A 26,812-nucleotide genomic window follows, 5' to 3' on the forward strand; every position below is an offset into this window, starting at 1 on the left:
AGGTAGGCCAGTTGAGAACAAGTTCTCATTTACAACTGCGACCTGGCCAAGTTAAAAAAAGCAAAGCAGTGCGACAAAATCAACAACACAGTTACACATAAACAAACGTACAGTCAATCACACAATAGAAAATGTTATGTACAGTGTGTGCAAATGTAGAAGAGTGGGAAGGTAAGGCAATAAATAGGCCATGGAGGCAAAATACTTATAATTTAGCATTAACACTGGAGTGATAGATGTGCAGATTATGATGTGCAAGTAGAGGTACTGGGGTGCAAAAGAGCAAGATGATAAGTAACAACATGGGGATGAGGTAGTTGGGTGTGGTATTTACAGATTGGCTGTGTACAGGTACAGTGAACGGTGAGCTGCTCTGACAGCTGATGCTTAAAATTAGAGGGGGAGATTTAAGACTCCAGCTTCAGTGATTTTTGCAATTCGTTCCAGTCATTGGCAGCAGAGAACTGGAAGGAAAGGCAGCCAAAGCAAGTGTTTGCTTTGGGGGTGACCAGTAATATATACCTGCTGGAGCGCGTGCTACCGGTGGGTGTTGCTATGGTTACCATTGAGCTGAGATAAGGTGGGGCTTTACCTAGCATAGACTTACAGATGACCTGGAGCCAATGGGTTTGGCAACAAATATGTGGTAAGGGCCAGCCAACGAGAGCTGGTGGGTAGTATATGGGGCTTTGGTGACAAAACGGATGGCACTGTGATAGACTACATCCAGTTTGCTAAGTAGAGTGTTGGAGGCTATTTTGTAAATGACATCGCCGAAGTCAAGGATCGGTAGGATAGTCAGTTTTACGAGGGTATGTTTGGCAGCATGAGTAAAGGAGGCTTTGTTGCGAAATAGGAAGCCGATTCTAGATTTAATTTTGGATTGGAGATGCTTAATGTGAGTCTGGAAGGAGAGTTCACAATCTAACCAGACACCTAGGTATTTGTAGTTGTCCACAAATTCTAAGTCAGAACTGTCCAGAGTAGTGATGCTAGTCGGGCGGGAGGGTGTGGGCAGTAAATCAGTTGAAGAGCATGCATTTAGTCTTACTTGCATTTAAAAGCAGTTGGAGATAGATACAGAATGTTGTCATCTGTGTAGAGGTGGATCAGAGAAACACCAGCAGCAAGTACGACATCATTGATATACACAGAGAAAAGAGTCGGCCTGAGAATTGAACCTGTGGCACTCCCAGAGACTGCCAGAGGTCCGGACATCAGGACCACCGATTTGACACACTAAACTCTGAGAAGTAGTTGGTGTACCAGGCGAGGAAGACATTTGAGAAACCAAGGCTATTGGGTCTGTCGATAAGAATGCGGTGATTGACAGAGTCGACAGCCTTGGCCAGGTCGATGAAGACTGCTGCACAGTACTGTATTTTATTGATGGCGGTTATGATATCGTTTAGAAATTTGAGCATGGCTGAGGTGCACCCATGGCCAGCTCGGGAACCAGATTGCATAGTGGAGAAGGTACGGTGGGATTCGAAATGGTCTGTGATCTGTTTTTTAACTTGGCTTTCAAAGATTTTAGAAAGGCAGGGCAGGATGGATATAGGTCTATAACAGTTTTGGTCTAGAGTGTCTCCCCTTTGAATAGGGGGATGACTGTGGCAGCTTTCCAATCTTTGGGGATCTCAGATGATACGAAAGAGAGGTTGAATAGGCTAGTAATAGGGGTTGTAACCATTTCGGTGGATGATATTAGAAAGAGAGGGTCCAGATTGTTGAGCCCAGCTGATTTGTAGGGATCCAGATTTTGCAGCTCTTTCAGAACATCAGCTTCCTGGTTTAGGTGAAGCGAGGGGGGTGGCTGTCAGGTTTTACCAGAATTGTACCCAGAAGCAGAACAGGACAAGGTGAGTATAAAGATGGTGAGTATTAATCAATGAGAACGTGGAGGTAGATAGTTCCGGGTGGAGGAGAGGGCAGCGGAGGTGGGTTGATGGGAGTGGATAGGCTGATCCAATGGATAACAACACACTGGTGACGAGCAGACAGGGATGGGGTATGACAGGGATGGGGTATGGGTTCTGGGTGGAGGAGCAGGCAGCGGAGGTGGGTTGATGGGAGTGGATAGGCAGATCCAATGGATAACAACAGACTGGTGATGAGCAGACAGGGATGGGGTATGGGTTCTGGGTGAATGGTGTTCATGGCTAACGATCCGGCAGGGAATGGATGTCAGGTCAGAGCTTTTGAAGGGGAGAGGTGATGATCAGGACAGGTGTGCAGATTACTGATGGGATACAGGTGTGGGTGAACATCGATCTCCCAACAAGCTAATTCGCCCGGCAACCAGACAGGGTGCGTTCCAGGATACCGGAAACACACTCCAGGACAGAAACACAGGCAAACACAGACTCAGGAAGCGGGATTCGTGACAGTGGCTTGGACAAGTTGCTGAAGGGGGTGCAGTTGACCGGGGTAGGGGTAGCCAGGTGGAAAACATGGCCAGCCGTAGAGAAATTGATTATCGAAGATTTAAGTGGTGACAATGTTTCATATCCTCAGTGCAGTGGGCAGCTGGGAGGTGCTCTCATTCTCCATGGACTTTACAGTATTCCAAAACATTTTGGAATTAGTGCTACAGGATGCAAATTTCTGTTTCAAAGAGCTAGCCTTGAGGAAAGCACTTTTAAAGAATATCCAGGCATCCTCTACTGACGGAATGAGGTCAATATCCTTCCAGGATACCCGGGCCAGGTCGATTAAAAAGGCCTGCTCGCTGAAGTGTTTTAGGGAGCGTTTGACAGTGATTATGGGTGGTCATTAGACCACAGACTCATTACGCACACAGGCAATAAGGCAATGATTGCTGAGATCCTGGTTGAAGACAGCAGAGGTGTATTTAGAGGGCAGGTTGGTTAGGATGATATCTAAGAGGGTGCCCATGGTTACGGATTTAGGGTTGTACCTGGTAGGTTCCTTGATAATTTGTGTGAGATTGAGGGCATCTAGCTTAGATTGTAAAACGGCCGGGGTGTTAACCATGTCCCTGTTTAGGTCACCTAACAATACGAGCTCTGAAGATAGATGGGGGGCAATAAATTCACATGTGCTGTCCAGGTCACAGCTGGGGGCTGAAGGGGGTCTATAACAAGTGGCAATGGTGAGAGACTTGTTTCTGGAAAGGTGGATTTTTAAAAGAGGAAGCTCAAATTGTTTGGGCACAGACCTGGATAGTATGACAGAACTCTGCAGGCTAACTCTGCAGTAGATTGAAACTCCGCCCTCTTTGGTAGTTCAGAAAATGTTAGAGGTGGAAAAAAATAGTTAGGGGTGGAAATTTCAGGATTTTTGGTGGCCTTACTTTAGCCATGATTCAGACCCAGCAAGGACATCAGGGTTGGTGGAGTGTCCTAAAGCAGAGAATAAAACATGCATGAAACCAAGGCTTTTGCGGTTACAGAAGTCAACAAATGAGAGCGTCTGGGGAATGGGAGTGGAGCTAGGGGCTGCAGTTTTGAGGCAGCATAGTCAAAACATTGGGTAAAATGTCCCATTTGCAAGTGTGGACAAAAACAACAACAATGTGATACAAAGATTTAACCATGCACATCTTGTCCAAGTTATAAACAAAAAGGATAACTATATAATAGTATAATATAAACCCACATTAGAAGTTTGTGACAAAAGGGCTTAGGTTAATTGCCCTGACGTAGTTCTTACTAACATAACAAAGTCAGCCTTGTTTGAAAGGTTAAGTTCCTGATATCAAAGATGAAATTGTCCAGGCATATGGGGCAAAATGTACACTCAATGATATGGTCCCTGTTCAGTGTCTGTACCTTCAGTATGGTCTATATCCCCCACAGCATAGCAACGGCCTTGCGGATCCCCACGGACGTGGTGAATAGGCCAGACTTGACCAGTTTTAATCTTCAGGTCACCTTGGACATAGTATGTTAGCAATACCCCTGTGATGCACAGAGCTGGTCTATATGGGTCAATAAAGCCCACTGCATGAACGTTACACAATATTCTTCTGGGATTGGGTCAACTGGCGACATTTCAATTTAGGAAATCAACTGAAATTCCATTTCTACTTTCAATTTTCCTTGGAATGTAATTTCAGTTTTCAGATTCAAGACTACCTTGAATTGACTGAATTGAAATGTAATTGATCCCAACCCTGATATTCAGCCCAATGTCCCATCCCCTTTGAGGCCATAGTAGAGCCACCTTACCAGTGTCCATGGAGGGTGAGGGCAGCTGCCGTAAAGTAGTCCAGCACTGGCCCAGGGTGCATGTAGGTGGCAAGTGAGATGACTAGCAGCAGTGGGCTCACAACACTCACCTGTCAAGTGCAGGGACGCAGCCTTGGAACCAGCAGCAGCAGCTGCAAACACAGCTGAAAGGGAGATATTAGCTAGGCCTACCTCAGAGAAAGTAGAGACTCAGCGGCACCACGGTCACAGGCAATCATAAATCATTTTTCAAACAAGACTCAGCAGTGTGACTTGATCATGAGCACCAGTGTGCCAGAGAATGTGAGGCAAGAGGATGCACTCGTCAGCACCATCACCGACACTCAGAACAAATCTCAAACAAATGTCAGTGCTTCAAAAAACATGGAAAAAAAACACACGCAAACATATCAAACGCAAACAGAAAGATATGAGCAGGATGATGAGCGTGAGCAGCAGTGCAGCCAAAGATATTGTCGACAGTGTGAAAAGAGAATGCACTCATCAGCACCATCAAGGATACTGTTGTCTGCGCATGAGGTAATGACGAGCCCAGTATTCAGTAAAGCTGGTCTTTTTAGGTGAATATTGATGAGTCTATCTTTAAGTAAAAAAAATGTAATATATATTATATGTTGATCATGTTGTAGTTGTATTTTACCCTCTTCTCTCCCCAAATTTGTGATATCCAATTATGATCTTGTCTTATCGCTGCAACTCCCCAATAGGCTCGGGAGAGGCGATGGTCGAGTCATGCGTCCTCTGAAATATGACCCGCCAAACTGCAGTCCTTAACACCCACCTACTTAACGCGGAAGCCAGCTGCACCAATGTGTCAGAGGAAACATCATTCAACTGACGACCGAAAGTTAACCTGCAGGGGCCTGGTCCGCCACAAGGAGTCGCTAGAGTGCGATGAGCCAAGTAAAGCCCTCCCGACCAAACCCTCCCTGACCCGGATGATGCTGGGCCAATTGTGCGCCACCCTATGGGACTCCCAGTCATGACCAGTTGTGACACAGCCTGGGATCGATACCAGGTTTGTAGTGATGCCTTAGACCTCTGCGCCACTCACAAGGCCAAGCAGATTTGTTTTACATCAAGTTTTTTTTCTCAATTTATAGCATTCATACAATACACTTATCGAGTTTTAAAGACCCCCCCCACCCCTCACCGGAAATCTGATAGCATGTAAAATAAATAATGAGATATAATATAATAAATGCATTTTACATAGTAAATCTACTGAACAATACATCATATAGCCTCACAAATAGTGACAAATTATTCATACACATTCATGGATGTTTGGCCCGTTGGTTAAGAGCTCAGAAATGTCTGCTCCATGTGTCCAGAGTGGACACCTTGGCCCTGTGGATCCTGGCCATGGAGAGCTTCATAAGTACAATTTCCTTAAATGTGAGCAGCCATTGTTGCAATGGAAAGTGATGAGGTGGAATCGACCTTTGTACACTCATTGGATCCTGCCAACCACACTACTTGTTGGCGCTCTGACAAGTGCAAATCAGAGTCATCACAAAGCTACATCACTATTGGATCTAATTGCATTATTTTATCTGTAATTACAGAGATTACATCCTTGACTTACCCCTAGAATTCAACCATCCCGGGAAGATCCCTTGTTATTCAGAACTCACATAACGGCGATGGACTAAATTCTCATGTGATGTCTTTTAGGAGGTGTTGGATAGGTTCTGTGGTACATTTTTTATGAATTATTTGGTGATTGGTGTTTCTAGATGATCCAAATATATTTTTCCATACAGTCTCACAATGTATTTGTCTGTTAACTGCAAAATGTTTTTCCCATACAGTGGATAGAAACTATAGATATCAGAAACAAATACTTGAGGGGCATCTGCCCGAAGTTTGACCAATGGGTGCACTGCTAATTCTGCTCCCCAGGGGACCCCATAGGCTCGCATGGATGGCGAACTTGAAGGTGAAGACAACCTTAAGAACACTGGCGGATTTCCTGGAAACTGAGGAGTCTTCACATTGAAAATGACTTTGAAAGTATAAATACCCTCCTTAAAACGAAGAATCTGATATATATGGTCTCTTACACTCTGATAATTCTTTATTACGCCCTATTGGAGAGTATGAATGCCATTTAAGATTAGATCTCATATGCTTCTCTGTAGTTTAACACATTTACTAAGTATGCTATAATGGGTCCAAACAATAATGCAAATATTTTTGGAGTAAATCAAGAAAATAGTCAATCTAATTTGAGAACGATTGACTCTTCTATAACTTGCTAAATATTTTAGTGGTGATAGTTGACCTCTCTAGCTACACAGTTGTTGTAATAGCAACACGAGACAAGTTAGCCAGCTACAACCAGGCAAAGTTATCAGACGGACGTTGTAAACGTGACTTAGTTGTAAATTACAATTTTAGGTTATAGAAGCTAGATGACCTTTCAACAACATGTAGGTTATACTGCACACTACTGAAGAGATAATCAGTCAGTTAGCTAACAGTGGTGATGATCACTTACATAGCTAGCTGCTAACGTTAGCTGCTACTGTCACAATCACCCAGCTATCTGGAAAGCTAGTTTACGAGCTAGCTAGTTTGTTGGTGCTCCACTGTTGAACTTCATAATGATCACATGTAATTATATCAAGTATTCCTCAAAACTCTTTGTTGTGGATAAATCCTCCTGACCAGTTCACTTATTCCATATGTTTCCCGGTGCTTGCAATAAATACCCTGTTGTTAAGTCTTCTTCATCACAATAGGACCAGTGGCATGGTGCTCACTGCAGTGCTCGTGGTTGTCACCTCCTAGTGATGACACGAACTCCTCTGCGTCTTGTGAGGCACTACAGAAGGTAGTCAGAATGGCCCAGTACATCACCGGGGCCAAGTTTCCTGCCATCCAGGACCTCTATACAAGGCGGTGTCAGAGGAAGGTCCTAAAAATTGTCAAAGACTCCAGCCACCCTTGTCATAAACTGTTCTCTCTGCTCCCGCACGGTAAGTGGTTCCCGGAGCGCCAAGTCTAGGTCCAAGAGGCTTCTAAACAGCTTCCCCCACCAAGCCATAAGACTCCTGAACATCTAATCAAATGGCTACCCAGACTATTTGCAGTGCCACCCCCCTCCTCACCCCCTCTTTACATCACTGCTACTCTCTGTTGTCATCTATGCATAGTCACGTTAATAACCCTACCTACATGTACATACTACCTCAAATAACCGGTGCCCCCGCACATGTATCGGTACACCCCTGTATATAGTCTCGCTATTGTTATTTCACTGCTGCTATTTAATTACTTGTTACTTTTATCTCTTCATATCTGTAGTTTTTGAAACGGCATTGTTGGTTAGGGGCTCGTAAGTAAGCATTTCACTGTAAGGTCTACAGCTGTGACTAATACAATTTGATTTGAATTGAAAATGTAGGCGAGCAATAAATATTTCAGAACAACTAGTAGTCGAATAAGACAGGGGAGAGATGACGAATTTTGGCAGAGATTTATTTTATAGACTTATAGACTTCAAACAAATAGCCAATCCGAAAACTGCCGACATTACTAGTGCCTCCCCCGCTATCAAACCGACATAAAAAGGAGGGAGGTCACAGCTCCACTCCATTTGATAATGCAGGAGAGTCATGAGGAGAGAATTAGTCTCTTTCCGATCGACTCTCCTGCATATCCTGTTGTGTTGGGCCTTCCCTGGTTGGCCTCATGATCCAACTATTTCATGGCAACAGAGGGCTCTCAAGGGATGGTCCCGTCAGTGTTCAGGGAGGTGTAAGTGTTTCCTTAGGTGCCACTACGATGGAGAATACAAACCAGGTATCAACCATGCACATTCCTCCCGAATATGTCGATTTGGCACTCGTCTTCTGTAAAAAGAAGGCGACTCAATTACCACCCCATCGACAGGGGGATTGTGTGTTAAATCTCCTGGTAGACGCTGCACTTCCCAAGAGTCACATGTATCCTCTGTCACAGGAGGAGACGGCGGCTATGGAAACATATGTCACCGAATCTCTGGGACAGGGATACATTCGGCCCTCCATTTCACCTGGCTCCTCGAGTTTCTTTTTTGTGAAGTAGAAGGATGGAGGTTTGCGCCCGTGTATAGACTATCGAGGTTAGAATTAAATCACAGTAAAATACAGTTACCCACTACCTCTCATAGCCAGTATGACAGAGTCATTGCACGGGGGGGAAGGGGGATGGCATTTAGCATCACATCCGGGCACTATGAATATCTCGTCATGCCGTACGGTCAATGAATGCTCCATCAGTCTTCCAATCCTTTGTAGATGAGATTTTCAGTGACCTGCATGGACAGGGTGTAGTGGTGTATATAGCTGACATTCTAATCTACTCCGCTACACGAGCTGAGCATGTGTCTCTGGTGCGCAAGGTGCTTGGTCGAGTATTGGAGCATGACCTGTATGTCAAGGCTGAGAAATGTCTGTTCTTCCAACAGTCTCTCTTTCCTAGGGTACCGCTTTTCTCTGTCAGGGGTAGAGATGGAGAATGACCGCATGACTCCAACCACGGTAAAGGAGGTGCAGTGGTTCTTAGGGTTTTCCAACTACTACCTGAGGTTTATCCGGGGTTTCGGTCAGGTAGCGGCTCCCATTACCTCCTTGCTGAAGGGGGGGACCAGTGCGGCTGCAGTTGTCAGCTGAGGCGGACAGGGCATTTAGTCAACTGAAGGCTCTGTTTACCTCGGCTCCCGTGCTGGCTTATCCTGATCCCTCCTTAGCGTTCATAGTTGAGGTGGATGCGTTCGAGGCTGGGATAGCTGCTATCTCAGAGCTCAGGTACACCACTAAATCTCCTCCCCTGCGCTTTCTTTCCGAAGAGTCTCAGCCAGTAAAACTATGATGTGGGGGACCGGGAGCTGTTGGCTGTTGTCAGGGCTCTGAAGGCGTGGATACATTGGCTTGAGGGGGCTAGACACCCTTTTCTCGTTTGGACTGACCACCGCAATCTGGAGTACATTCGGGCAGAACTGAATCCTTACGGAACCTTTGGACATTTCATCACGTTATAGTGGACGCGCTTTGTGACTTTGGAATTGTTTACCAAACGCTCTAACCAAAGTATCTAATTGGACAAAAATAACGGAAATTTTCAAACAAATCAAGCATGTATTTTGGAAATGGGCTCCCTGGACTGCATTCTGATGAAGTTCATCAAAGGTAAGGAAACATTTCTTTTATTTTCTGGTTTCTGTTGACTCCAACATGGCGGCAATTTGGCAAATGTTCTTTGCTCAGTCTCAGATTATTGAATGGGTTGCTTTGTCCGTAAACTTTTTTTGAAATCTGACACAGCGGTTGCATTAAGGAGAGGTACAGTAGGGCAAAAAAGTTTAGTCAGCCACCAATTGTACAAGTTCTCCCACTTAAAAAGATGAGGCCTGTAATTTTCATCATAGGTATACTTCAACTATGACAGACAAAATGAGAAAAAAAGATCACATTGTAGGATTTTTAATGAATTTATTTGCAAATTATGGTGGAAAATAAGTATTTGGTCACCTACAAACAAGCAAGATTTCTGGCTAGTGCAACGGATGTGAAACGGCAGCAGTTAGCGGTGTGCGCTAAATAGCGTTTCAATCGGTTACGTCACTTGCTCTGAGACCTTGAAGTAGTAATTCCCCTTGCTCTCCTGGAGCGATGGGTAACGATGCTTCGAGGGTGACTGTTGTCGTTGTGCGCAGAAGGTCCCTGGTTCGCGCCCGGGTATGGGAGGGGACGGTTTAAAAGTATACTGTTACACTCGCACAGACCTGTAACTTCTTCTTTAAGAGGCTCCTCTGTCCTCCACTTGTTATGAGTATAAAAGACACCAGTCCACAACCTCAAACCGTCACACTCCAAACTCCACTATGGCCAAGAACAAAGAGCTGTCAAAGGACACCAGAAACAAAATTGTAGACCTGCAACAGGCTGGGAAGACTGAATCTGCAATAGGTAAGCAGCTTGGTTTGAAGAAATCAACTGTGGGAGCAATTATTAGGAAATGGAAGACATACAAGACCACTGATAATCTCCCTCGATCTGGGGCTCCACACAAGAGTGGTGGGGAGGGCCAGAGGGGTGTGTTTGTCACACCTGCTCCCGCTCTTCCCCCCTGGCACTCGAAAGTGCCAGGCTCTCCAGCATTACACTCCTGCCACCATCATTACAAACACCTGCCTTTCCTCGTCACGCGTATCAGTGTATTATTGTACTCACCTGGACTCAGGTGAGTCCCCTATATTTGTCAGTTTCCCAGCTCTATTCCCCGCTGCTGAGTTAGTTGTCTTACGTCTGTGTATTACCTGGTTCTGACGCTGTTCCTGTCCTATTTTCATGTCTGTTCTGATTAAATGTTGACTCCCCGTACCTGCTTCTCTTCTCCATCGGCCCTTACATAATGCAGCAGCCATCAAATTAAGCATCGGGGAGTGTTGGTGGTGACATCGGGTCCGGGGGCTGCCACCGATGGAACCGGGGGTGCCTTAGCTGGATCGTCGGGTTTCCGTGCCCTAGCCGGCACGAGAGGTTTCCTTGCCCCAGTTTGCTCGGGAGACGCCCATCCTACTTCAGGCCTCAGCCAGATTGTCAGGTTTTTACACCCAGCCGGCTCGTCAGGCTTCTACGCCTCAGCCGGATCATCGGCCTCCCACGCCCAGCAGGATCGACAGGCTGCTATGCCTCAGCCGGTTCGTTGGGATTTTACAGGGGGCACCCCTACGGGCGTTTGAAGGCGCCAGGCTCCCCAGCATTACGCACTCCTGATTGGTTAAAAGCGCATTCCAGCCTGTGTCTATTCCACAAATCTTATTTACCACTGGGTAAATCTATAACGTTAAAATGCCTATTTACTCTGTTCCCCCTGACTGTTCCACTGTATCATTAGCCCAGGTAGGGAAGTCATTTCTTTTAGACAAAGTTTTCAACAACGTAGATTTGTATAAGCCTTTGTATAAGCCTTGCTGTCTGTCTCTCCTACATTTGCAATGTTGTTTCAATATTCAAATTCAATCTCCAAATGTCCCATAGTAATGAATGTGTCGAGGTCGGGAGTTAGGAGGAGAGAGAGGCAGGCAGCGTTTTTCAGCCAGTTGAGATCATGAATCAGCTGGCATCATTTTTATGGATATATGCAAAGAAATGTCAATTGAAAAAAAGTAAAACGAAATGAAGTGCAGCTGGTTTGCAGTCTTTCCAGCTTCAGTTTGAAGTCATGGTGTTAGCTGTGTTGTTAGTTAGGACACTGTTGTTCAGAGGAGCTAACGAGAGTGCACATTTTCAATGCCAGGCGAAATCACGCCTCATTAGATCATTGTTATGAATGTATCGCAATAAATGTAGCTGGAAAACATTTTAACCTCTTAAGACTAGGCCTCAATACTGCCCCCTTTGGAGGAAGTGCGTGCCCATAGTAAACTGAAAATATTTTTTCCCAAAATTGCTAATATATGCATATAATAATTATTATTGAATAGAAAACACTAAAGTTTCTAAAACCGTTTAAATTATGTCTGTATGTAAAGCAGAACTCTCAGGGCAGCCTTTCTCCCAAACTCTCTTGTCAAGAGAAAAGTTGGGTCAACTTTGACGTCGTCGCCCCCACCCTTCCCAGGCAGCTACCGATCTGGGAACAGTATGTATGTGTTCAGAGCGATGCCTGCTTTCAAATGGCGCGTTCATTGTGAGAATCCCGCGAGCCCTCGTCGTTTGGCGGGAGAAAATGTTCGTGTCACTCTCAAATACATGCACTCTATTGGGCGCGGCCGATTTGGGGCACGTTCATTTTCCAAGGAACAGCAATTGAAGGCGGTTTGTCTGTTCGCGCTGATCATTGTTTTACATGCTAAAAACATCATAAAGCTTGATTCTGCACATAGCTTGACCAGTTTAGTCGACATATAATATGTAAATTTTAAGTTGATGCGCAAGAGTGCGGGATCAGAAATCATTTTGGGTGCATTTCAGCTGAAGCTGTTAGCATATGCTAATACAGAGACACAACGTGAAACCAAACGATGTATTGGGTAAGTATGACTCCTACGTCTTCTGATCGAAGAACATCAAAGGTAAGGGAATAGTTGTGGTTATTTTGGGTTTCTGTGGACTCCAAACGTAGAGGAGACATACTGCTAATATCTGAGCGCCGTCTCATTGTATAGCCAGTGTACGAATTCTGTAACGTTAAAAATAAATGTTATACAGCGGTTGCATTAAGAAGAAGTGTATCTTTGTAACTATATGTAGAACATGTATATTTAGTCATGTTTATTGCTTGTTATCTGACGTTATCTGTCGGAGCTATCATCATTTCTCCGGACATTTGAGTAGCATTTTTTGAAATGTCGTCATTGTAAACAGAGATTTATGGATATAAATGGCATATTATTGAAAAAAAACATGTATTGTGTAACATGTAATATTACTGTCATCTGATGAAGATTTTCAAAAGGTTAGTGAATTATTTATTTTTTAATCCTGCTTTTATAATTTTATATTTTCTGGGACAAAATGGCTGCCTCTCGTCTTTTGTTTCGGTGGTGGTCTAATATAAATATGTGCTATGTTTTCGCCGTAAAACATTTTAGAAATCTGACTTGCTGGGTAGATGAACAAGGTGTCATTTCATTTGAGCTATTGGACTTGTTAATGTGTGGAGGTTAAATATTTCTAAGAATATTTTTTTGCATTTTGCGTTATGGTAATGAGCTTGAGCCGTAGTCACGATACCGGATTCGGGATGGGTCGCCGCAAGAAGTTAAACAAATGCAGCTACTGTTGATATTCTGTCTGTACTGTTTGACTTAACTGTAAGTTAGCCGTAGTTGGCTAGCTAGTAAGCAAGGAATAATAACGTTGCCAGCCAGTATGGCAATGGAACATTTAGAACGAATGACTGGGTCACGTCCATAGATACAAAAACAAAAGACTGAACGACTGGGATATGGCAACCAAACCAATAGAATAAGCGACCAGCCGGCTTGGGTGCAACCCTAGAGTTGACGGGACTATATCTTGTGGAAGGATGAAATAGTATCAACATATTAATTAAAATATGTCAATCATGATTTGAATATGTTGGTAACCCATTGTATTATTAACACATGTGCTAATATATTCTCCAAACACCAGCTTCTCGGGCATTATCACTTAAATGTAGGCGTATCAGAGGCTATAGGCTACCGGCATCTATCTAAGCAAAACATGGCAAAGTTGAATTACAATCATAAAAACAGATTTTAATATGTATCTTATGCCTATTGAAATGATATGTCAGCCTTTAATAACCGTTTGTAGTCTTAACATCTGGCACATAACGGCACAATTGCCAGACAGTAGCTAACAATCGTTTCTTTAAGTTTGTCCAAGTGTTTCTTGCTCAAGAGTTTGAGATCCTCTGTCCAACTTTCATCACTCAAACTATCCTGTGAATTTATCTATACTTATGCACACACGCAAAAGGGATTTATTTACAATTATAAACTGGGTTCAAACCCTGAATGCTGATTCGCTGAAAGCAGTGGTATATCAGACCATATACCATGGGTATGATAAAGAAATTGTTACATTGGTAACCAGTTTATAATAGCAATAAGGCACCCTGGGGGTTTGTGGTATATGGCCTATCATGCATAAGAACCGCCCTTAGCCGTGGTATATATTGGCACTACACCATAACCCCTCAAGCCTTATTGTCTAAATCAATGGTCTCAGTGGAGGAGTTCCTCAATCTTCTGGCAGGCTGTTTGGCAGAGACTTGGTTCTTACACACATAGCCAGACAGCATTGGCTATAAATTATCGTTCAGCTTTGGTCTCCTAAACTATGTTCTTATCTCGCTCTTGGTACCACTCAGGACCAAAAACAAAACCTAATCCACTAGCATATATCAAATATACCCCCTCCTGGACAAGATCACAGAGAGACAGTGTCTGGCACACAGACATTGTGGAGCCACCTATCTGGTTCCCCATTTATCACACCATCCCTTCACATGGTTTAGGAATAGTTTACACATTCACAGATAAGACTAACCTTTCCCCTCTTTGGGGCCCAATGTAACTTAGCCCTAGCAGGAAAGGGATAACTGCAAACAGCCAACACTATAGTACAACAAAATACATTCTAAATGACAAGTATCTAACAAGCATATTATGAAAATAAAACATCTTGTCTATGTTACCCAACTAATTCTGATTCTGCTACGACACGCTCCTCAGTCCAGTGACGCTCTCTATGATGATCTTCAGTCCGCTGCGATGGTGCGTTCCGCACCCGAGCCGCTGCCATGAGAAAAGCCCACCCGGACCCTCCCCTTTAGATTAGGTTTTGAGGTCGGAGTCCGCACCTTTGTGGTGGGGTACTGTCAAGCCCTGACCTGAGTATTCTTTGGTTTTCTTTATTGTTTTGGTTAGGTCAGGGTGTGACATGGGTGATGTGTTTTTAGGACTGTCTAGGGGTTTTGTAGGTTTTTGGAATTGTTTACTATATGTAGGTGTTTATATATGTCTATGGTTGCCTAGATTGGTTCTCAATTAGAGGCAGGTGTGTATCGTTGTCTCTGATTGGGAACCATATTTAGGCAGCCATCTTTGGGTATTTCGTGGGTTATTGTCTGTTTAGTTGCCTGTCTGCACTAGTATTATTATAGCTTCATGTTCGGTTTGTTGTTTGGTATAGTTTGTTAAATGTTCTTCGTCTTCATTAATTTATGTATTCACACCACGCTGCGCTTTGGTCACCTCTTTACGATAAAGTAACTTCCATTGCCAACTACTGTATATAAAAACATTGCCTACAAAGCCAACAAATAACATTGCAGCCTGCAGGTAGAACATATCCTGATAAAAAAAATGCATATCCTATAAATCACATTGGCTACGCATGGCATGCCTACAACGAACTTGAAACATTGTATCAACTATTGGGGTCAGCACGATTCCACACTGTCTTTTATGTCCCATGATCCCTCAACTTCAGACACTTTGGAGCTCTCCATCTTATCTCTATAAACCCACCCTATATTTACTCATTTTCCTTATGCTGCTGTCTTCACTTGTTCTTCCCCTAATATGATAACATCTAGACTCAATAACACACATAAGTGTTGTTGTGTACTGTTTTTGCAACCTATTTTTCACCTGTGTAAGCAGGAGGACAGCATTATTCTGCTGTTCAGGCTGAATGCAGTAATAAATGTGTTGCTAACAAATTGACATCAACAACATGGACCTGTTAAATTGACAAGGATGGTGTTGATATAGCAGCACTTAGGCATGGCTTTATTGTTTTGATTCTGTTAATTAAGTGTGCTTCTCATTCTGCTGGAGTTGACCTAGTATTTTATATTAAACCCAATTTACACATCCAGGTGCTATTTCCTAGTTTGTTATTTGTACAGATTTAATTCCTGAAATGGAGAAGCAGAAGAATCGATGCACTCTCGGGATAGTAATAACAGTTCATATGGTGCTCTTCGATGTCCCAGGTTTGTGGCATTGATGAATAAATAACTTAATCTATACTTAAAGTCAGATGTTTAAATGTGTAATGTATGAAAGACAGATGTCCGTATTGTTTACTATTTTTATATATTTAAAACAATTGAATTGTTTGATTTTGACTGATTGATGAGTGACTAGGTGCATTCTTGTCAAATAAATATGCGTATTCATTAATGATTATGGATACATTCGGCAATGATGTAAGCCATCTTTGAATCTGCAACAGAACGTCAACAAGTTAGTTGTGAATTGCTTTTAATGCAGCAGTGCATTCGGACACCATGAATTTAAATATCCTTCAGCCAGTGGTCTATAACTAGGTGAAGTATAAGGGGATCTGGTAAAATAAGGGTATGTTGCTAATATCAGCTAGGTAGGTAACTACTGTGACTCGCAAGCTAGCTTCTATGCAAAAACCTAGCCTTGTATTCATTGCAGATTATACATATGACTGCTGCTAGAATAGCATTCTGTGCAATACCAACTGCATAAATGAGCCAAATATTAGTTATATCAAATATGCAACAAATTAAAATGTTCAATATCTTTTGTTTTGGATCAAGTTAGCTCGTAGCTAGTGTCTGCTAGAGATTACAAATCCCTTCAAGATCCTGCATGTTTTCTTGTATGATGTCGACTTTGATGCTTATTAGCATTTTTTAATAGGTGATTAAATATAGCCGAATATACTTATACAGGTCACCTTGTCCGAGAGTGATTTACACGATTATCAAAACGTCACACCAAGGAAAGCCTACATGAAACATAGAACTTGTTTGAAGTGGTTCCAAAATCTCCTATGGGAATGGTGAAAAAATTATTGGAACCATTTATGTGTTTGACTGCTAGGTTTTATGGGTATTATGATGCATACAAGAAACCCTGCAGCTTTGATATGTGCTGAGAGAAGGACAGTCTAGCCATACTCCCAAGCACTTGTATGAAGTGACTACCTCGAGCTCTAAACCCTCAGAGGAGTAATCACACCAGTGGGAAAAGGGGCATTCTGACCAAACCACATGCCCTTTGTTTTGGAAGTGTACAAAACAAGGTTAACCTTTTCACATGTACCAAAAAAATGGGAGTGATCATTCTACAGCGTATGCTCAAACCGGGGGGGTGATTATAATGCTAATTTAGAACATCCAGTTTCGATTAAAGCAACATTCAGCATTTGAGCTGGCCACACTGTTTTTTCACAGAAACATTATGCACAAACACAGTCCTTACAAAGTTATTTCCAGAATGTGACCAGTTTATTTTTGGATGCAATGTTCAGACATTCACAGAAGTAGCTAGAGCGTAACACAATCATCCAAATCTGAAAATGTAGGCTACATTGAGGTGAGGAAAGAGTGACATAACACAGGCGGTCATATTTTTATAACTCTCGTCTGACAGAAACTACAATTTTCAAATTCAATCTCCAGCTGTCCTGCGTGTATCGTGTCAGGACAAGACAGACGGGTAGCGTTTCTCAGTCAGTCGAAATCATGATTTGATGTTAGAATTTTCATGGATATATACAAAGAAACGTAAATTGAAAAAGGTCAAACAAAACGAAGTGCAGCTAGTTTGCAGTCTTTTGAGCTTCCGTTTGAAGTGATTGTGCCGTGTTCTTGGTTAGTTCCTCTGAACAACAGTGTCCTGACGAGATAGAAAATTATCTTCCAGGTTAAATCACGCCTCATTAGATCATCGTTATGGATGTATCCAAATAAATGCCACTAGAAAACAGCTTAAACAAATGCAAATGCAGCTACTGTTATTATTCTGGCTGCACTGTTCGTCGCTGCTATCCAGTATGGACTGGGTCGCCGTCGCTGCTATCCAGTATGGACTGGGTCGCCGTCGCTGCTATCCAGTATGGACTGGGTCGCCGTCGCTGCTATCCAGTATGGACTGGGTCGCCGTCGCATGTTTGCAGTTTTAGTTTTGTTTCTTATTGCAAACAGGATGAATTTTTTAAAATAACTGTACTCTGTACAGGCTTCCTTTTCACTGTGTTGTTTTGGTTTGTATTCTGGAGTAACAATGTTGATTCATCCTCAGTTTCTTCCTATCACAACCATTAAACTCGAACTGTTTTAAAGTCACCATTCCTAGAGCGGTTTCCTTCCTCTGGCAACTGTGCGCTCATGACTCCCTTCTCTATTTATGCGCACCAAAATTACAATCTGCTTCTCTGAATTGCCTTGTGAAAGCCTAACACTAAGATCATGTTTGATAATTTATCTAGTCATGTTGGCAATATAATGACCAATGACCTTTACCTCAGTGGGCGTGACCACCACGGAGAGGATGACCCCATAGTCCTCCTCCACAGCGTCTGGCGAGGGGACGAACACAGGCTCTGAGGGGAACAAACCCTTCTGGTACCACACCTTGAGACAGAGAGAGAGCAGAGATGCAGACTGGTGAGGACTTAAATTAAAAAGGAAAATATGGAAAAACACCAAAAATCTTTCTAAAGTGCAAGAAAAAAAGTTATTCTCTGAAAATAGGCAAGTACATGACACGCATTTGATTAATCTCAATAGTCCTAACTTTCTGAACAACAATCAGAGAAAATAGTATCCTGGGGTAGGTGTGAATTGGGCTCTTTGGTCTGTGTTCAAAGTTTATCATGACATGTAACAATAATCACAGTCTCTAGCAGTGCAGACATTTGAAGATCTGACTTGTTGGAAAGGTGGAATCCTATGACGGTGCCACGTTGAAAGTCACTGAGCTCTTCAGTAAGGCCATTCCACTTCCAATGTTTGTCTAAGGAGATTGCATGGATGTGTGCTCGATTTTACACACCTGTCAGGAGCGGGTGTGGCTGCAATAGCCAAATCCACTTATTTTAAGGGGTGTCCACGTTTGTATATATATAGTGTACTAATACCATCACATATCCTGCAGTACATGAAGGTAGCAATAAAGATGATGGGGGGTTTCCACAGAGTGTAGTTTGAAATGTGAGGTCCAGGACCAAGGCAGGTGAGTTAAGTGAGTTACAAAATGACACTAGTAAAATACATGTTCTTTGTACAAGTCTATTCATTTTCCGAGAGGCTAAACACTGTCCTGAGGTTGAATTAATATTGGTGTTGGCCACTCTTAAACGTTATGCACACATGGTCCTCTGATCTCAATAAGCCAGAAAGCATAGGGGTCCCATATAATCTTATCCATTATGATATGAAAGGCAAAACTGATTCTAGATCTACACTCCTACATTTCTGAATACAGGCCATGGAATTACCTGGTCTAAACCGCACAGCTTTTAGACATACAGTTGAAGTCGGAAGTTTACATACACTTAGGTTAGAGTCATTAAAACTAGTTTTTTGTTAACTATAGTTTTGGCAAGCCGGTTAGGACATCTACTTTGTGCATGACACAAGTCATTTTTTCTAACAACTGTTTAGATTATTTCACTCACTGAATTACAATTCCAGTGGGCCAGAAGTTGACTGTGCCTTTAAAAAGCTTGGATCATTTCAGAAAATTATAGCTTTAGAAGCTTTTGATAGGCTAATTGACAATTTTAGTCAATTGGAGGTTTCCCTCTGGATGTAATTCAAGGCCTACCTTCAAACTCAGTGCCTCTTTGCTTGACATCATTGGAAATTCTAAATAAATCAGGGGTGGTTATTCCAACCATTTTTGAAGGTGTCAATGTCTGTTTGGAGGCATGGAAGGAACATGAACACAGAACCGATGAAGGCTGTCACAAGGTCCAGCACGCCGTCCTTCTCAAGATTGTGTAGAAGCTTGTAAAATATGTTGGAAATAGACATCCAACATCATGCCACAAGCGTCCGATCCTGCAAGTGTACCAATTTTTGTTTAATAAATAAGTGTTGAATTGCAAATTTGACCTTTGCCCCAGAGAGAAACATGGCAATTGGAAAGCAACATAGCTATAAAGCAAATCTTGCTTCTGAAAAGCCAATAAGATGTTTCGTATACATCTATCCAATAATTTCTGGTCTAGAGTTGCTTTGTCCCAGAGTGTCAATTTGATAATCAGTTTGTAAGATTATCAATATGCTGAACAAATAATATTTCTGTACCTTTGATTAAGGACACTCTTGCCAGATATAAAGCTTCCCCTGCCACAACCACAGCCTGAAAACATGCATCAAGCCATGTCAATGTTTGACCCTTTGTTCTCCCCAGACCCTAAATGTGATTAAGGAGCAAGTTAGATTCTACATACTGGATAGTACTAATAACTTGATCAGAGAACATGAGGTAAGTTAAATATCAGCCATAACTCATTTATTTATCTCATGAATGTACTGTGAAACTAATGAATCATAGAAGCCATTCTTGATGGTATACCTGACGAATCTACACAATGCATGAGGCTGAAACTCTTGTCCACTGGGCGCTATGGCCTAAAGGTTGTAGGCATCCCTTCATAATTCGATAACCAATACGAGGAGTACTAGCGTTCACAGATGTTACTAGGTTGTCCAACTCTTCGTTAGTAAGGTTACAATAGGTTCCTTTGATAAACTGTACATGCCACATTTTTGCATCCGCCAGATAACTGTACTTCTTGAAATGCACATAGGTTTAGCAATGCAAGAGATTGGGAGAAACATATCTACAATGTTTTTTAGGTACTTTCCTGACAGCATGAGCATCCCGAGATCTGGTAGCCCTGGGTCGTGAGTCCACCATCAGTCCACCAAGACAGGAAGAATCCTCAGTGTGTTTGTTTACCCCACTAACTTTCAACCTGGTATTTCTGCATTACACAACCCGAGTCGTGTTGATAACTTTATTCACTATCAAAGTATCCTTTGACACATCACATTCTTTAGCACAAGATTTCTGAACAGGTCTCAAAACCATGCCAAGACCAACATCCCGACATTAAGTCTACCTAGTACAGGAGCAGCCATGGAAGCTCCATCATTCCTTACTGTAGTTCCACTAATCTGTTTTACAGCCCCTGCATACGATACAGCATGACTGATACTATATCTCCTAGCCTCTCTATGCCCCTGGCATCCACCAAATGCTGCACTGTTCCCCCCACAATTACAAATCTTACCCATATTGCTCCCACATTCACCGTAATCCTGTTCCCCTCCACAATTGGTACATATTTTCGTTTCTTTACACTGAACAGCTACATGTCCCATTCTATGGCATTTTATAACACTGCAATGGGGATGGGAAAAATTCTATGACATTGAAACTAAGGAATCCTGCCTGTACTATTCCAGGCAAAACCTTCTCAAACCTCAGCAGCACTGATAAGTGTTCACTTTTGGCCCTCTTTCCTACTGATCAACATTTTGGCCTCAATCACTCTGCCTCCCTATACATTTTCTATAATATTGTCTATGGACATAGATATTGGGATCCCAGTGATGACTCCCCTCAACCTAGCATAAGCACTAGGGAAATGGCTTTTAATCTTCTTCCCATTTGCAGAATCTTCCCTTGCAGAGCCTGGCTCACTCAAAATATGAATAATCTACCATTTCCAATGAACCAGGCAAATTTGACTTCACCTCTCTTTCTCGACGGAGTTGGTTAGTCAGATAGGGTGTAAATGAGGCCCTGTGGTCTCAAATAGCGTCACCACCTTCCACTCCGACACACCATTACTCTTGCTTCCCATCATGGCCCTCTTTACGCTCTTGACTATTTAAAAAAAAAGTATATTTAACTAGGCAAGTCAGTTAAATCCCCAGTGGGTCAGAAGATTACATACACTCAATTGGAATTTGGTGGCATTGCCTTTAAATTGTTTCTCTTAGGTCAAACGTTCTGGGTAGCCTTCCAAAAGCTAATAAGTTGGGTGAATTTTGGCCCATTCCTCCAGACAGAGCTGGTGTAACTGAGTCAGGATTGTAGGACTCCTTGCCCGCACATGCTTTTTCAGTTCTTCCTACAAAACTTTCTATGGGATTGAGGTCAGGGCTTTGTGATCGCCAATCCAATACCTCGACTTTGTTGTCCTTACGCCATTTTGCCACAACTTTGGAAGTATGCTGGGAGTCATTGTCTATTTGGAAGACCCATTTGCAACCAAGCTTTAACTTGAGACTTGATGTCTTGAGCTGTTGCTTCAATATATCCACATAGATGACATCATGAGGCAAAATTATTTTGTGAAGTGCACCAGTCCCTCCTGCATCAAATCACCCCCAGAACATGATGCTCCCACCCCCATGCTTCACGGTTGGGATGGTGTTCTTGATTCTAGGCTGTATCACATCCAGCCGCAATTGGGAGTCCCATTGGGTGGCTTATAATTGGCCCAGCGTTGTCTGTGTTTTGCCGGGGTAGGCCTTCATTGTAAATAAGAATCTTATTAACTGACTTAACTAATTAAATGAAGGTTACATTTAAGAATAAAAATACAAATCTATAAACTGGGTAGTTTAGCTCCTGGATGCCGAGTGGCTGAAAGCCGTGGTACACCAGACAATGTAAACCAGGTGGTTCGAGCCATGAATGCTGATTGGCTGACAGGCATGGTATATCAGACTGTACCACGGATATGACAAAACATGTATTTGTACTGCTCTAAATATGTTGGTAACCAGTTTATAATAGCAGTAAGGCAACTCGGGGGGGTTGTGATATTTGGACAATGTACAACGGCTAAGGGCATTGTTTTGTGCTCTAAATGTTGTTTATTATGATCGAGTGATGATCAAGATTATTTAACTAAATAGTGATCACTGACTACATTTGCCATCACACAGGACCACGTACTGACAATCATGTGACGGCAAGCTACGGAGAGGGTCCCAGGCAGGATGAAAATTACTAAATCGACCATCAAACCTCTCTTTTGACCGACTGCGTTTAAACATATTCCTCCATTACATGCATTTGAATTTATTCATCTGTAAAACTAAAAGTATATGCTTCAGAAGAGATAATGACAATGCTGTTACTGTAATAAAACTTACTAGGTGTAAGTGCAACTGTAAAATGTTTCTCAATAGATAATTTGTACAGCTGCTTGGCTTATATCCCCCCACTCTCTCAGAGACCGTGACTAACCTGGTATTTCAAAGCGAGAGAGGAAACGCATGAAGTTCTTGCAGGGGTTGGGCATGGCCACCGTGCCAAACTCTGACACCATGATGCAGTCCCTCGCGCTGTTCTTCTTATAGGCATCACTCTGCAGGAAGCGACTCCTATAGGTCACCTTGCCATCCTCAATCTTAAACTGGTGAAGCGTGGCCATCCCATCAAACTAGTGGTTGTAGCTAAAGAATAAATGACAGTGGGGATAGGTAACGGCAAGAGAAATAGAAAAAGGTTAGGGCTACGTCAGGGTTAGTGGACAGAACAGGACAGTGGTGATATATTTGTCATGAATAAACTGGAAGTGGATTCATCATGTATCCATATACTGTAGCGTGGTTCTAGATCTGTTTCTATTTACTTGGCTGTTGTCCAAAACACTTTAGGAGTTGGCAAGACAGAACAAACAAGTCAGAGAACAGGCTAACATCCTCATATTTTTGTTGTTAAATGTAAAATAGTTGTGGTCAAATGCTAAAGAGGATAGGTTAATTCTTGTAATTCCAATGTTTTTGTTTTATTCTACTGGTCTAATGGCTGTTGGTCTAAGTTGTTCCAATAAAATTGTCTAAAGGTGTGACTCACTGTTGGTTTCCGAACTCAAACTTCCCTGGGCCGTTGCGGAGGAGGCTGCCTCGGATCCAGGTAGGGATGGTCCCACGCACCTCTGTGGAGAGGTGCTCTGGGGTCTCCTCCACAGACCGCACCAGAGGGGCGATAGACTCCAGACCCTTCAGCTCTAGCTGGTTACACTTATTGACCTCCTTTGGCTTGGCATCACTAGACTGTGTGATGGTCTCATCTGCACAAAAATAGATATTTTTTTATAAATGTTTGTATCGAGAGGCTGCTGCCCTATGAGTCCTATGACACACAAACCAAACCAGATTGTTGACCAGACCATGCTCATACAAACCATGTAGAAACAACCTGTTTTTAGGAAATAGGTTATGAATATGGACTTTCGATGTGTCAAACTGTTCATTCATGGTCAGATTTATCCTAGTTTTACAAACAGCTGTGGTTTCAGATGTTGTTTTACCCAGTATACAGGTAAAGGCACAGCATAATAGCCCATCAATCTCATATCTGCCATACATACTGTACATAGCCTCACTGTCACGGCCGTTGGTGGAAGAAGGTGAGGACCAAAGTGCAGAGTGGTACATGTTTTCTTCGAAACCTACAAAATAACAAAAGGAATGACAGAAACAGCTCCGTCCGGTACAAAACAGAAAGCAACTACCCGTAATTGCTGGACTATTAAGCGCACCTGAATATAAACCGCACCCACTGAATTATTTAAAAAAAATATGTATTTTGCACATAAATAAACCGCACATGTCTATAAGCCGCAGGTGCCTACCGGTACATTGAAACAAATTAACTTTGAAGCCTTTAAACGAAACACGTCTTGTAACAAAAAGTAAACAGTAGCCTACCAAGAAAGTCTTCCTCCTCCTGTGCCCTGAAACCACTGAAGTCATCTCCTTCGGTGTTGGAGTTGAATAGCCTCAGAATTGCTTCATCCGATGTTGGATCGCTGCCCTCTTCAACACGCAGTAGTCCAGCCTTTCGAAACCCGTTGATGAGAGTGGATTTTTTGACAATGCTCCACGCTGTCAGCAGCTCTATTTACTTTTCCAACAGCCAGATCGATCGCCTTCAACGTGAAAGCTGCATCATATGCATTTCTCCGTGTCTTTGCCATGATGAGGGTGACAACATGACTACCGTAATCAGAATAATGGGGAAAAATCCATAAATTAGCCGCGTCATTGTATTAACCGTTAGATTCAAAGCGTGGGGAAAAAGTAGCCGCTTATAGTCCAGAAATTACGGAACCCACAAACACCAGGTGGGAAAAGGCTCAATCAGAGACAACGATGGACAGCTGCCTCTGATTGGGAACCGTAGCTGAACAAACGCATCGAAAAGAAAACATAGAAAAACAACATAGAATGCCCACCCCACCCCAACTCCCCGACCAAACCAAAATAGAGACATAAAAAAGGAAGTGAGGTCAGGGTGTGACACTCACAAAATTATTGGTTCCAATTTACTACAACAAGAAGATATGAAGGTATCAATCCCCTAAGCCATATCAGGACATATCAAAGTTATTCATATTGGAAATGTTTTTAAATTATATTTGTTTAGTCAACTGGTTTTAGTTTTTTGTATGCAATGTGTAATGCTCACTATAAAGGTCTCACCTTCTCTGTCCTATGATTCCCTCATCTACTGCAGCCTATAGACTCTAGAACATCTGTTTGCCCACATATTCCATATGCACCAGCACAGTATGTTAAACGTTTGAGGGTAAACAGAATGTTAACACAGAGCAAATACATACACAGAAGGTGAGATAAAGGCTAAAGGGGTTGGTGCATGTGAAGGCACATGACTTTTACACACACTAATTTTACACACTCAAGTACTATGAATTTTAATTACGAAATCTGTTTGGACTTGGCAAGAGATTATTGCTCCGATTGGCGTCAGTAAATACACTACCAGTCAAAGTTTTGGAACACGTACTCATTCAAGTGTTTTTCTTTATTTTGACTATTTTCTACATTGTAGAATAATAGTGAAGATATCAAAACTATGAAATAACACATGTAGTAACCAAAAAAGTGTTAAACAAATCAAAGGCAAAGGTTGGCTGTTTGAACAATCTCAAATATAAAATATATTTTGATTTGTTTAACACTTTTGGTTACTACATGATTCCATATGTATTATTTCATAGTTTTGATATTTTCACTATTATTCTACAATGTAGACAATAGTAAAAAATAAAGAAAAACCCTTGAGTGAGCAGGTGTTCTAAAACTTTTGACAGGTAGTGAACATCTTAGTCCACCTCACAAGGCATCAGCCACAAACCTGTTCATACACCAAACAGATGAATCCTCACCACAAAATACACTACATTGGCAAAAGTATGTGGACACCTGCTGGTCAAACATCTCATTCCAAAATCATGGGCATTAATATGGAGTTGGTCCCCCCTTTGCTGCTATAACAGCCTCCACTCTCCTGGGAAGGCTTTCCAGTAGATGTTGGAACATTGCTGCGGGGACTTGCTTCCATTCAGCCACAAGAGCATTAGTGAGGTCAGGCACTGATGATGTGAGATGAGGCCTGGCTCGCAGTCAGTGTTCCAATTCATCCCAAAGGTATTTTTTTATGTAACCTTTATTTATCGAGGCAAGTCAGAACAGATTCTTCTTATGCTGGGAAAATTGTGCGCCGGCCTATAAGGCTTGTTGTGATACTACCTGGAATCAAACCAGGGTCTGTAGTGACACCTCTAGCACTGAGATGCAGTGCCTTAGACCACTGCGCCACTTGGGAGCTTAAGATTGCTCTTAATATTTGTGATGTGCTAGTGTGCTTACTTTTGGTCTTTGTATTTACAATTGACCATTCTATTATTATTATGTCTTATTTTTGATTGCATTGATTGGGATGATGAAATTGGTGCTGAGAGTGGTGCTGATGAGACCTGGAGTCCCTTAAAGGAATCACAGGTGAACAAAGATTCTGAAGAGGAGTCTGACGAATTTGAAGATTCTGGGGATAGCAGCTCAGATGAAGAATACATTCCTTCATTTTGTGTGAGGTATGTTTATAATTGTATGCCTTTAGCCATGTATGTGCTTCTTATGCTACATCTCAAAAATGATTTATCCACATTATTTTCTATGCATTAAAACAGAACGGGTGGATTTCTCCATCCACAGCTGTGCATTGACAGACTACCGGTCATCAGTGTGGAAGAGACAGTGCATGACTCCATCCTTTTAGAAGACTCTTCTGCCACAGGCACCTCCATCCACAGACACTCCTGACCCACATCAGGTGATTTGCGAGGATGACATCATTGTCAAGCATGTATCCATCACTTATGAAGACAGTTTAACACATCTGACAAACTGTCTTGTGCTACCTGTAGATCAGTGCCCATACCACAACCGGGGAAGAGGTGAAGATTGCCATGCCCTTCAAACCTTTGAGGTCCACATCAGTT

General features: G+C 42.5%; 1 protein-coding gene across 2 annotated transcripts in view; it reads right to left on the reverse strand.

Moving 5' to 3' along the window:
• bco2a (beta-carotene oxygenase 2a) overlaps nt 1-24,670 on the reverse strand; it is a 120,864-nt gene extending 96,194 nt beyond the window's left edge. Inside the window, exons 1-3 of one of the 2 annotated variants that reach the window (XM_052457472.1) lie at nt 24,216-24,670; nt 23,876-23,956; nt 23,359-23,575 (exon numbers count right to left, since the gene is read on the reverse strand). In XM_052457472.1, coding sequence (XP_052313432.1) covers nt 23,359-23,575; nt 23,876-23,942 — 284 coding nt within the window. In that variant the 5' untranslated portion in view covers nt 23,943-23,956; nt 24,216-24,670. Of the gene's footprint in view, nt 1-17,990; nt 18,102-22,746; nt 22,956-23,358; nt 23,576-23,875; nt 23,957-24,215 lie in introns of those variants that run through there. The other variant, XM_052457473.1, reaches the window with a different exon arrangement.
• Nucleotides 24,671-26,812: the final 2,142 nt, after the last annotated feature.

The sequence above is a fragment of the Oncorhynchus keta genome, chromosome 11 (assembly GCF_023373465.1).
Source record: "Oncorhynchus keta strain PuntledgeMale-10-30-2019 chromosome 11, Oket_V2, whole genome shotgun sequence".
Taxonomy (NCBI): domain Eukaryota; kingdom Metazoa; phylum Chordata; class Actinopteri; order Salmoniformes; family Salmonidae; genus Oncorhynchus; species Oncorhynchus keta.